Here is a 12074-nt window from a genome sequence, read left to right as displayed (position 1 = left end):
CAGAGGAAATGGGCCAAGCAGGGAGCAGAGCCTGGAAAGTGCCCTTCATGAGGGCTCAAGTCCATCTGTGGAGACTATGGTAATACCAGGGGGTCCCTGCTCTGTGTAGCCTCTCTAGGCGCTCCTCAAGGTTCACCAGTGTGAGGAGTGAGCAGAAGAATGAGGAGCTGCCTCTCTCACTTCTCTGCTGTCCCACACCTCAGCCCACCTGGACCCTCAGCTCCCTGAGCCCCCTTCCCGGCCCTGGGGAAATTCACCCAACTTGATACCCACGACCTGTCCTGCTACCACACTCACCAAGTCCAGATGACCCAAGAACCAGTTCCGCATTGGGGGCTGCAGGAAACAGCGGAGGCGGTGGCAGTTGTCATAGAAGGTGTAGGTCCAGGTCAAGATACAGGCCAGAAGCCAGGAGGTCCCAATCAGCAGCAGCAGCAGCCACGGGGAGGCTGCCACTGGCCCCAGGCCCAGCGAGGACAGGCTCAACTGTGTCATCTGCAGGACAGAGGTGTGGAAGGGGAGTTTCTGAGGTCCAGGAAAGGGAAAGGGAACTTTAGGCCAGTGCAGAGGGGCAGGGACAGGGAGGGCTCAGAGGGGAAAGCAGGCACCCCAGGGGAAGATGTAGAGTGAGAGAGAAGAAAAGAGGAGGAGGGGAGAGAAAGCTGATTACAGTCCAGAAAGGCCTAGCCTGAATCACTGGGACATTGTCAAGGCCTAGGTTACCAGGAAACCACCATTTCCAAGGACACATTCCTGGAGCTATTCCAGCCTTGGGCAGCTCCCCTCCCCCGATCCTGGACCAGGACCCTCCAGACACACCACCTCCAGCCTGGTACTTTCTCTTAGGAGCAGCTTGTTCACATAAATTCCTCTTCCTCTCTGCTGGAAAGTCTTTGCTCCTACCCCCTGAAAAGAGGGAGCTACAGGAGGGTTGTGCTGGGCCAGACCATGTCTGGGAAGGTGGCCAACACATGGGGTGGGGAAGCAGCTGCTGTGATGACACAGCACAGGCACTGGGTCCTCGACTTATAACTCTTCCCACTTGGGGTGTAGGAATAAGTTGGGGGCAATCAAAGGTGACTCTGAGCTCTAAAGTTTACAGGCTTGGGTGTGGCAGATAAAAACATGAGCTTAAAAGCTCAGGTGCCACGTGAACAGGCCCAGCATAACCTTGTCCCTGATTATCTCCTGAGCTCCTATGCAAGTGTGGGCCTGGAGGACTCCGTGTACCATTTCTTGGTGCAGAATTATGAGGCTGAGAGACAAAAGGCTATGGGCCCAGGATGCACAGCCTGGCAGGAGTTCAAGTCCTGCCTAGAGGCAGCCCAGGGCCTGGATTGAGACATGACTGCGAAGAAGAGAAACAAAGAATCCAGCCTTGATGGCAATTGTCCTGGTCAGATTCTAGCGATGAAGAGCTCAGTTGCCAGGGCAAACCTGGAGGCTGTGCTCAGTGTCAGAGGACAGAACAGAGAAATGAGGGTTTAGGCTGAAAGGGGCTGTCAGCAGATGGGATCCAGGAAGGAGAGAGCAGAGCCAGGGGGCCCTCAGTGGAGTCCTCATTCTGCCCCATCCTAGTTCTGACTGTGGAAAGTGCCATTTATCCTGGGCTCAGTCTTCCCATCTGGGAAGAGACAAGGTCCTTCATAGGAGACAGGATGACTCTATGTCGACATCCAGTCCAGTTACAGAGTTGGGAGCCCCAAAAAGAAAAAGGAAAGGAAAGGGGCTGGCAAGTAGCACTAGAGTTGCTATAGGCTAGTGCACTACTCTGTGCAAAATATTGTACCGTGTTCTCTATATACATACAGTGCACATACTCCGTACTGTCCTCTACGTAAATCTGCTGTATGGTAGTTGCTCTAGATCAACTTACTTTGAACACAGTACTTTATACAAAGTTCATCTACTCTTTGTCAAGTGCTCTATGTAAAGCATGCCCACAGTGTGCTAGATGTTCTACATAAAGCGTCCACTATGTTTTGTGTCTACTACGTGTTTGGTGCCTACATAAAGTGCACCTACTATGTCCCAAGTACTCTACACAAATCCTATTGGCTGTGTGCCAGATGCTCTGCCTAAAACATTCCTACTATGTGTGCCAGCCACTCTGCATAAAGTATGCCTAATGTGTGCTGGCTTCCCTACATCATGTGCTTCTTCTGTGTGCCATGTGCTCTACATAAAGTGTGCCTACTGTGTGCCAGGTGTTCTATATAACATAGTCCTACTCTGTTCCAGGTGCTCTACATAAAGTGTGCCTTCTTTGTGTTGGATGCTCACCTGCACCATAACGCATAATGTCTTTCCAGCATTGTCCCCTCAACTCTCCAGCCAAAGCGTCTGATACTGCTGAAGAGACCCAAGTGATAGCCTCCAGAGGAGGGAAGATGCCTATTTAATGAAGGGCAAACGGGGTCCAGAGAAAGCAAGTTTCTAGCCCAAGTTGCAGAACTTATAGGAACCCAGGTGTGTGAGGCCTCAGAGCCCATGCCCCTCACCTCTGCCATGCTCCTCTTCTCCTATTTATTGGGGACAATCTTGTATGAATCCAGGGACATTTCCCAGAGGGGAATTTTTGTGAGGCCTTTGTATTACCACCTGCCCTCTCTTCTCACATCCAGGATGTTCCACCCAATAGCTAGTGCTACCCCCATCCCTGGCTTTTCCTGATTTCTGTTCAGAATTGCACTATGGGGTGGTCTTAGGTGAGGGAGGGCTTGAAGGAGGAGCTCCTAGTACACCTGCTGAGCAGGTTGGGGGAATGAAAGTTCTCCTGACACTGGCAGGATATGGGGAGATGCTAAACCTCACCCCACCCCGACATCCAGTCCAATCACCAGGTGATTTAGGCAGCTGGTCCTAGAGTCCTCTATTAGGTGGTGGGATTTGCCTCCTCCAAAACATCCTCCCCCACCACCATGAAAGACCTCATCTGGTGGCAGGTTTGTCCACTTCAGAGTCTGGTGGCAAATCCAAAATATGACAAACCAGGCAGGGTCCTGTAGGTACAGATGGAAGAGACCCCAGTGGCCAGAAGGGTTCTCAACTCATTGCAGACCTACTATATGCTTGAGATAGGCAAGAAGCCTAGAGCAGGAATGGTGGCCACTAGCATTTGCCAACACAAATCACTGAACCTGTTTTAATTTCTTTAAATATATTCACCATATTTTCCATTTTAAAAATGAGGCATGAGCCTGGAAGATATTTATGTGACTACCCACAGTCACAAAGCTTGTGACCCCAGACCACTCAGCCTCACCTTGTTCACCCTTCACCACAGCTGTGCTCCATTGTGTCTATAAAAGGCCATTTTGGTTGCAATTACCCCACAAGATTGCAGTGGTAATTAAAAGAGACAAAGTATGTAAAATGCATAAGACATAGTAAGGGCTCAGTAAATGCTGCTCATTGTTATTACTGTTGCTATCATTGACGTTTAAACTGGAGAGGGAGCTTGAAGTGGATCCTGCAGTGGGTAGAGATGTTGACCTTGTACTGTCTTGAAGGGCCATAAAGGTCCAGCCTGTTTTCACCGTCTGGTCTCTCTAGCTGTTGATAATGACTTGGTGAGATCCCTCTTAGGCACTGAGAGCCTTGGCCTAAATCAAGAAGAGTTTTCTGTGGAGAAGCAGCAATGGGAACTTGAACACCATCCAGGTGTTGAGCAGTATTCACACCTGGAATCTTGGGGAGGACATCAGCTATTTTGGGAGCTAGTAGCTGGAAAGCCCATTGATTCTGGTCTCAGTGAAGACATGAGCACAGTGAAGAGATAAGCCATGCACTACCAAGCTACTGCACCCCTGACAGTCTCTGCTTGTGTGCCCCCAAGGATGAAGAGATCAATAAACACACACACACACACACACACACACACACACACACACACACACACACACACAGAGAAAGAGAGAGAGAGAGAGAGAGAACACGCACGCATAAATGGTCTATTCCTTTTAAGAACACTAGGAGGTGGATGCTATATGGTCATAAGCCTCAAACTTAAACTAGTGATAAAACAGATAAGGAGAGACATTGTTTAAAATATAGCTTCCTTCCTCTAGGTGCAAATGTCAAGAAAGGCAAAATATGATACTAATTAAGATCACGAGGTGCAGAACAGCATGTATACTCTGCAACATTTTCTTAAATATGGGGTGGAGAGTGAATAAATGGATATGTTCTTATTCCTCATATTTGTGTAAATATATCCTAGCATGAATAACATTTTAGTTGTAGACTATAGCTGTTTATGTACATATAGCTATTTACATGTTTATGTATTTCACTTGTGAGACATTTCCTCCGATTTTTACAACACGTAATCCTCGCAGGTGTGTCTACTCTGTTGGACTCTACATGCTGCTGAGGACTTGGACACTGAGTTCTGGGAATGAGGGCATGAGATGCACCTGAGCTTGCGCCCCCTGCAGCTGCAGAGGCCAAGTAGTTCTGGGAAGGTCTCTGTCCCTGGTGCTGATGGAGGTGGAGCCTCTTCTGTGCCCTCTGGTGTCCCCTCACTATCTGGGTGGTCCTCCAGACACATGCAGTTGATATCAGGGCCCAGAGTGGGTGCTTTAGGGGTCTTGGTGAGGTGTCCAGTAACTGCCTTACTTCTGCTCACTTCTGCTGCTCTGCAAAGACAGGAAAGTACCTGCCACAAAAATTTCAGTGTCTCCTTTGGTGTCTGGCACCTGCCCTGGTGATCCCTATTGCCTTTTATGGAACTTTTGACACTTAAACCCAAACACAGCATTGACCAGAAACCACAGGTAGCTCTGAGATTTGTACCAGTGTCTCGTGGCATGGCCTTTCCTTCATGGGATTTGGGAGCCACATGGTACTGATGCACCAATTTGGGGTTCACTCCATGTGGACCCATGCTGAGTTCAGGGCTCTGTCATACAGATGGATCAACAATAAGCTTGTGTGCATATCTGTGTGAACCTGACGGACTGACTTTGTGCTTTCATATTCAGGTTTCATCTGTGATTTGCTGTGGCCTGCAATATCCAATGAGAGTGAGGATAAAGGCAGGAATTTTTTCATCTGTGTGCCGTTTGCTGTTGGCCTCCAGGGTGGTTACCCATAGGACAACTCCAGGCTCTGCACTACTTATCATCCCATCCTCCAAAGGTGGCCATGCATCCTTCCTCCAAGTGTTTTTGACACCTTTGCTATGAAATTTCAGTGGGTCCCTGGGCATGTACTCTCGGGTCTCCAATGAATGTAATGAATTTGTGGTTTTCTGGTTCAATCTTTAGCTCCACCAGATGAGCAGTAGATATGTATTCACAATGGTGGGACTTTCCTTATAATGCCACTCACAGAGCCCTCACCTATGTTTCCTGCTGGTGCTTATGTGTGAAGGTCAACACTGAAGGAGATCACATTCTAGGAAAGCAGAGCTTATAGAAAGGCCAAAAGGTGACATGGTTGGGAGGTGTTTTATCCTACGTTTATGCTATAAAATTCCAAACAAAAACAACTTATTAAATATCCTCACATTATCCTGCATTCCCTGGGCAACACTTAACATGTATGGTCATCATAGCTGAAGTGTGTTAGCAACCATTAAGCCTTTGGAAATTATCACCACAAATGATGAAATGTCATGAGTGATGATGGGACCAGCATTAAGTAAATTCTATTAAAGTGCTACAAAGGCAGGATTTTCTATAAAAACAAACTAAACAGGTTTCCAGGGGCCAAGGTATTCTGAATGTTAAACACCTTGCTACCTTTTTTCCTTAGGGGAGAAATGAAATTTACCAGGAACTACATACTCGTTCAGTAAAGAACATGAAGAAATGGCCCCTGCACATCACAAGGAATCTTCACAGGTACTGGTACAAGTCCAAAAGTTTTTATTCTACCAATTATTCCAATGCTTTGTCAATAAAAATACCTAAAAATATGCACTCATGAAATGTAAATACAATTGTGACTGTAATGTACATGTTATGCATATTTTTGTATGGTTCTCCATAGGCTTCATTTTATGATTGCATGATATTCCATTATGGTTAATGATTAGCATTCAAAAATAAACTTTTTTCTCTGTCCAATAGAAAGAAGGACAATAGGAAAAAGAAAATAAATTGGGTAAAACACACTGAAGACATAAAATGTTGATGAAATAAATCCTCTATGAAGAGCAATGACAGTAAATGCAAATGGGTTTTGTATTGGCTGGTTTTTTGGTCCATATCTTCATGGTCTCCACATCATTTATTCAAATTTCATACTTTCCCCTAGTGTCTCTTTCACTTTTGAGAAAACCACCTTTTACAGTCTCTCTTTTGACTCTCTGTTTTGTATAGAGAGCAGGCTGTGAGATGGCAGAGCCTGCACAGCCTGGGGAACATTCAGAGAATGAACCCCCAAATGCTTCTCCTCTGTTCCCCAAACAGCCATATTCCTTTCTTCAGGGTCCCTCTGCCTGAAGTCACATAACCCTTTCTTTGTCTAGTTAACTATGCAGAGATCCTTGAGATCTCTTCCTTCTTTCTCCTTGTCATATGCTAACAAAGTTAAGTAGTAACCACTAAGTCACATAGTTCTTCCTTTGTTTTGTTAACTATGCTGGGATCGTTGTGATCTTTCCCTTCTTGCTTCTTGTCATATGTTAATGAAGTTTGAGTAGAAACCATTAACAAGATGGTTTGTCTTTGTTAAAGTTATTTACATTTTCCTATTGTACTGTAAGACCAAAACTATGTCTTTTGTTTATGCTATTTCCCCATGTTATCTATGCTACCCCCCACCCCCGTCCTCCCACACAACCCTGTACAGATACTATAAAATAAAGCTGATTTTGTGCTTTGGTGCTGGCGCAGCCATCAGCTCAGTCAGACCTCCTGATCCCATCCTTTGTTTCCGTCTCTTCTTTTATGCTGTATTTTTCTCAGTCCCCACCAATTCCATTCTGGTTCAATCCCCTTTGCTGCATTGGTTTGCAACAGGTGGCACCTGAACAGGGACCAGAGTATGGAATAGTAGGTGCACACAGGGGAGGGAACCCCCATGAGAAGAAAGAAGTGTGACTGTGCAGTCAGTAAGTAAATTTTTGAGTGTGCGGGGACAGTCTTCATTGGGAGTAACAAATTATGGGGCAGTCAGGCTCTCAAGACTGAGAACTCTTTACTCAAATGTTCAAATCTATGCTAAAAGCTAGGGGCTGTCGTGTTCCTACCAATCAATTAGAATTCTTTCTCCAATTTGTTCAGGAAGTTTGTTCTTGGTTTCCTGAGGAAGGCACAGTCAGTACAATAACTTGGAATAAAGTAGGATCGAAATTACACTCTCATTATACTACCCGTGGTCCCTCTCATTTCCCACTGATGCCTTTCCTCTTTGGGAACTAATTAGAGACTGTTTAGAGCCCAACCCCTATTAACATGGATGCCCCCCTTTCCAATCTTTGTCCCCTTCTGCTCTGGCAGAAAAACCTCTTCCCCCTGAATTCCAACAAAAGTTATAAGAGGAGGAATGAGAGTATGAAAAGGAACATTCCTCTTCCACCTCAGATGCAGACACAGACCCTACGGGGCTAGTAACTATGGCTGGAATTACCTAAACCTGTTTTTTCTTACCTCTCTTCATACCTTCCTTTGCCAAAGCTCAAAGAATTTGCCTCTGAGGCATCTTCAGCTCCTGGCTAGGAGGCCTAAACTGTTCTTCAAGCCTATAAATACTTTTGAAAAATTACAAATGAAAATACCCATTTTCTGTTTGAGATAAAAATTCTCAAAAGATTAAATTCTCCAACTCAATTAACTTTAAATAGTTTAAAAGATGACCATGAGGGGATCCCTAGACTGCTCCAGTAAGTGCTATGTACTGCTGGGGAAGCCTAGTGGTCACCTGGACAGGCAGGACTGGGAGTGCAGTGCTCCAACACTCCCAGCAGTGCTGCCAGGAGATTTCTCCTGGGAGTCTTGAGGTTCTGCTCTCACACACCCATTGTCCCCAATCACCGTGGTCTACTTACTTTATTTTGATTGAACACTAAAAACTTTAATTCTCATTAGTTCTAATTTTGTTCTCAAAAAATTTCATGTTTCTTTGTTTGTTGTGTATTAAACCTAGGTGAATTGCTAAAATACATTAATTAGGTAATTAAAAAAATAATAATCTGTATAAAAAATGTTTAGAAATGTTTAAAAGCCAGCAAACAAAGTCTATATGTCTGTCTCTATGTTTGTGTCTGTACATGTCATGTACGTATATTTCACAATCAAAATATATAAAGAGCTCTAACTAATTGGCAAAAAAGATGGGTATAAGTGCTTACGTTAAGTAACTCATCAGAAAAACAAAAAACTCAAATCCCTTCTTATTCAAGTGACTTTACTATTCTTTAACAGATAAAATTAATCTTAAACCTATTGTTAAAGTTCAAATGTTTAAAGATTAGAGAACTGCCACTTCTCTAGCATTTCTAGATTTTGCTGAATTTTACAGTGAACTTATATTCTTGATATCAAGCCTTTGAATTCTGACATTTAGAAGGATGACTAAGGTAAGGCCAAAGATGTGTTCCCCATACTGGGGCCAAGAGCTGCAGAACTTATAGTCTAACCCACATGGCCCCCTTCTCCCTACACTGGCTTTGCCCCCTGACTATCATAAAAGCATTGGCGGCCACGTGGCCATGTGAGACTTAGGGAGACAATGAAAAAACATCTGAAAGGTGGAGGTGCCTGTGGCTCAAAGGAGTAGGCTCCAGAGGTGGTGGGTTCAAACCCAGCCCCAGCCAAAAACTGCAAAAAAAAAAAAAAAAAAAAAAGGAAAGAAAAAAGGAAAGACATCAGAAAGGATGACTGTGTTATGACTTTGTTACTGAAATTTCTTTCTTCAGTGAGTCCTTGGTCATGGAGATTTGAGAATTGAGACCATGGGCCACAGATCAGTAATAAAATGACATTTTCCTGGACAGAGGAGCATGCAGAGGGAGTGGAAATCGCCAGAGCTTTTGGCACAGGGAAAAAGACCTGAGTCAGAGATCTTATGCATAAGTCCTTTGTCTAGACGTAAATATTGGCTCTAAAAGAAATTTTAGCCAGAACTTGGTAAATGGAAAAAATACCTTTATAAACTAAATAGATACTTTAACAAATAAAGGAATGCAGCCTCTCCACGAGGGTAAACTTATTAGTTCTTTACAATTTAGATTGTAGAGAGAAGATTAGGGTGTGTGCTCCCTGCTCAGGGTGCGGCCTCATAAAACATTTCAGGCTGCTATGTTCATACCCTTGCTAGAGTTCAGAAGGTATGGCCTTCAGGCTACTGCCTGTTTCTAACTAAAGATAGAAGTTTAATTTCTGAGCTCACCTAAGCCTAAAATATGGGGAGTCCCTGTCTAGCTCTAAGTGGGAAAATCCTATATCAATGCTATTTTCCATATAATGTCTTTTAATTATAATAATTTAATTATTTTAATTGTTTGAAAAACTGAGTCATTATCAGAATAAAATTCTTGCCCTTTAAACCTTCTAATTATCAGTTTAGCCAAGTAAATAATTAACTTCAGAGTAAATTGTAATCCTAGTCTATGATAAATGATTTTTTAAAAGTCAGAAAAATTTAGACAGAACACGTTTTAAAATGCATATGAAAAGAATTCCAAAATCAGCTTCAGAGAGGGAAGTGGAAACTCTGAACTACCTTACAAGCATTTCCTAATGTAACCTATGCTGTGAGAACAGCTGTTACATAGCTTCAGAAGCATGCTGGGCCCTGCAAGGGTCATGATAAGCAAATGGTCCTATCCAAAATACTTTGTCTCTTGGTGTTTGCACACATTTCTATTCATGACGCTGCCAGGTTTTTAGGCACCATATCACTCAAAGACAGAGACATTTGCCAAAAGGAAAAAAAAATTAGACAGAAAAGAAAATGGCATTGTGAAAAAAAAAACTTATATAATAAATTTTGTCCTAAAACAAAAGTTATTTCAAATAGTGATAGGCAAGACAATCCAAACAAAATTCAAATATTTATAAATTACTTGTGCAGAATTAAATAAAGTTATAATAAAAAATTTATGAAAGAATTTACATATGATCTAATTGACTATATTTTATCCTTAAAATCTTCTGAATGAATGTTTTGAGCCCTTGGTATTTGACAAACCTTTCAATACTAAAACTCAAAATTTAGTCCTTTTAAAATATTAAGACCACTGGAAATCTCAGAAATACATATTAAGGTTATTTGATATGTTAAGAATGTATAAAAAATATTATCTAATATAAAGTTATTATTAATTTTCTATGATTATATTTATATATTTTCTAATATTCAAAATATTGGCCTGTCTTAGTGTGTATTGTCAGTAAAAATTTTAATTCCTCCCAAAAATTATCTTCAAAAGGTGACTGAATCCAAAGTTTGTCCTCAAAAGAAATTACTTTGAAAATTAAAAACAATCTTCAAGGACTTTAATTGAGAAATTAACATGTCCGAGAGTATTACTAATCTGACTTCAAACAAAACAGAAATCAGTTACATGGAAATCCTGTTTTGGGAAACAGGTTGAGAGACCAGCCCCAGCCCATCTAACAGCAGGGGCAATGTCTATTGTTTCCCAACTGTTCAGAGCCACCAAAGACAGCACAGAATTGGACCTCAGTCCCACCACCAGAAATGGGCCCTCAGGCTATCCCAACAAAAGTTTGTGGCCCCTTACCTAAAAAGACTTCTTTTAGGATGCAGTAGTTTACCCATGGAAAGTCTTTTTATGTAAAAGAAATAAGAGTTATAGTTTATGCTACTCAAAATATCATCACTATTTCTCCTGATATGAAAATTACCCGAATTTTACTTCTCTCTACTGGTTCTGTTTACAAAACCTTAGAGTTATTACTAAAATCCTGGAAATTATAAGACTTCAACCAAGAATTCCATCCTTAACAACTATTCCTTGGCACTATTGCTTTTTTACTACCCCACTTCACCCTGATGATTTTAAACACTTTGCTTTCAGTTTACCTAAGATTAATTTCAAAATTTCTGCATAATATCAGTAGACGGTCCTTCCCTAAGGATTGGCTAATAGCCCCGATTTGTATCAAAAATTTGTTGCTGCCACAATAGTGCCAATTTGTACACAATTTCTTACTGCTGACATTGTCCATTATGTGAATGATATTCTCCTTTCTCACCCTGATTCTTATACATTAACAATCATCCTCTCATTTACAGAACACATCAACAGTTTATAGATTATGTATAACTCCAAAAAAAAATACAAAATGTTCCTCCTTTTTCTTATTTAGGTCAACTTATTGAGGACAGACAAATCACCCACAAACAAAAATTTCAAATCTGCACTAACAAACTCACTACTTTAAATGATTTTCAGCAGTTGCCAGGAAATATTAATTGGCTCCGTCCTTCATTAAAACTTACTACTGGAAATTTAAAGCCTCTTTTTAATATTCTGAAAGGTCCAACTTATCCTTCTTCCTGTTCTTTAATTCCTGCAGCAATCAGAGCTCTAACTAAAATAGAGAGAGCCCTTTAGCAAGCGTAACTTACCCGCCTTGATCCCAACTTTTCAATCTTTCTACTAATTTTCCCTACTTTTCATACTCCCACTGCTTTATTGTGACAATCTTTTAGCCCTTTAGAGTGGATTCATTTGAAAACGACACCAAGAAAGATTTTAACTCCTTATAATGAAATGACTGCTGCTTTAATTCTTAAAGGTCTGCTGACGACTTTGGCAACTCCTAAGACATGACCCTGCGTTTATCATTGTCCCTTATTGTGATGACCAACAACAGTGGCTCTGGGAAATATCCTCTTGGTAGCAAACTACCTTTGCTAATTTCACTGGCCAAGTGAACTGTCATTACCCACCAGATAAAATTGTTCAATTTGATTCCATCACTTCTTTTCTTTTTCTTTCTACTATTGTTTCCCAACCAATCCCTCAGGTCCCTACCATTTTCACAGATAATTCTACTTCAGGTGTTGCAAGTATGGTCATTAATTCATAACCAAAATGAATTATCATCAATTCCATCTCAATTTCATCATCAATTCCATCATCAATTTCA

At 42.0% G+C, this 12074-nt stretch overlaps 1 protein-coding gene across 6 annotated transcripts in view; it reads right to left on the bottom strand.

The window, feature by feature from the left end:
- Window positions 1-990, bottom strand: part of LOC128582213 (cytochrome P450 4F2-like) — a 29331-nt gene extending 28341 nt beyond the window's left edge. For 3 of the 6 annotated variants that reach the window (XR_008379006.1, XM_053585903.1, XM_053585907.1), the window contains exons 1-2: window positions 823-990; window positions 298-495 (exon numbers count right to left, since the gene is read on the bottom strand). Coding sequence is in view for 5 of the 6 variants with exons in the window: in XM_053585903.1 (XP_053441878.1) it covers window positions 298-495 (198 nt within the window). In the remaining variant the exon portion in view is untranslated. Of the gene's footprint in view, window positions 1-297; window positions 499-723 lie in introns of all 6 variants that reach the window. The other 3 variants (XM_053585906.1, XM_053585905.1, XM_053585904.1) reach the window with 3 other exon arrangements.
- Window positions 991-12074: the final 11084 nt, after the last annotated feature.

The sequence above is a fragment of the Nycticebus coucang genome, chromosome 3 (assembly GCF_027406575.1).
Source record: "Nycticebus coucang isolate mNycCou1 chromosome 3, mNycCou1.pri, whole genome shotgun sequence".
Classification (NCBI taxonomy): Eukaryota; Metazoa; Chordata; class Mammalia; order Primates; family Lorisidae; genus Nycticebus; species Nycticebus coucang.
This window is presented reverse-complemented; position numbering and strand designations above follow the sequence as displayed.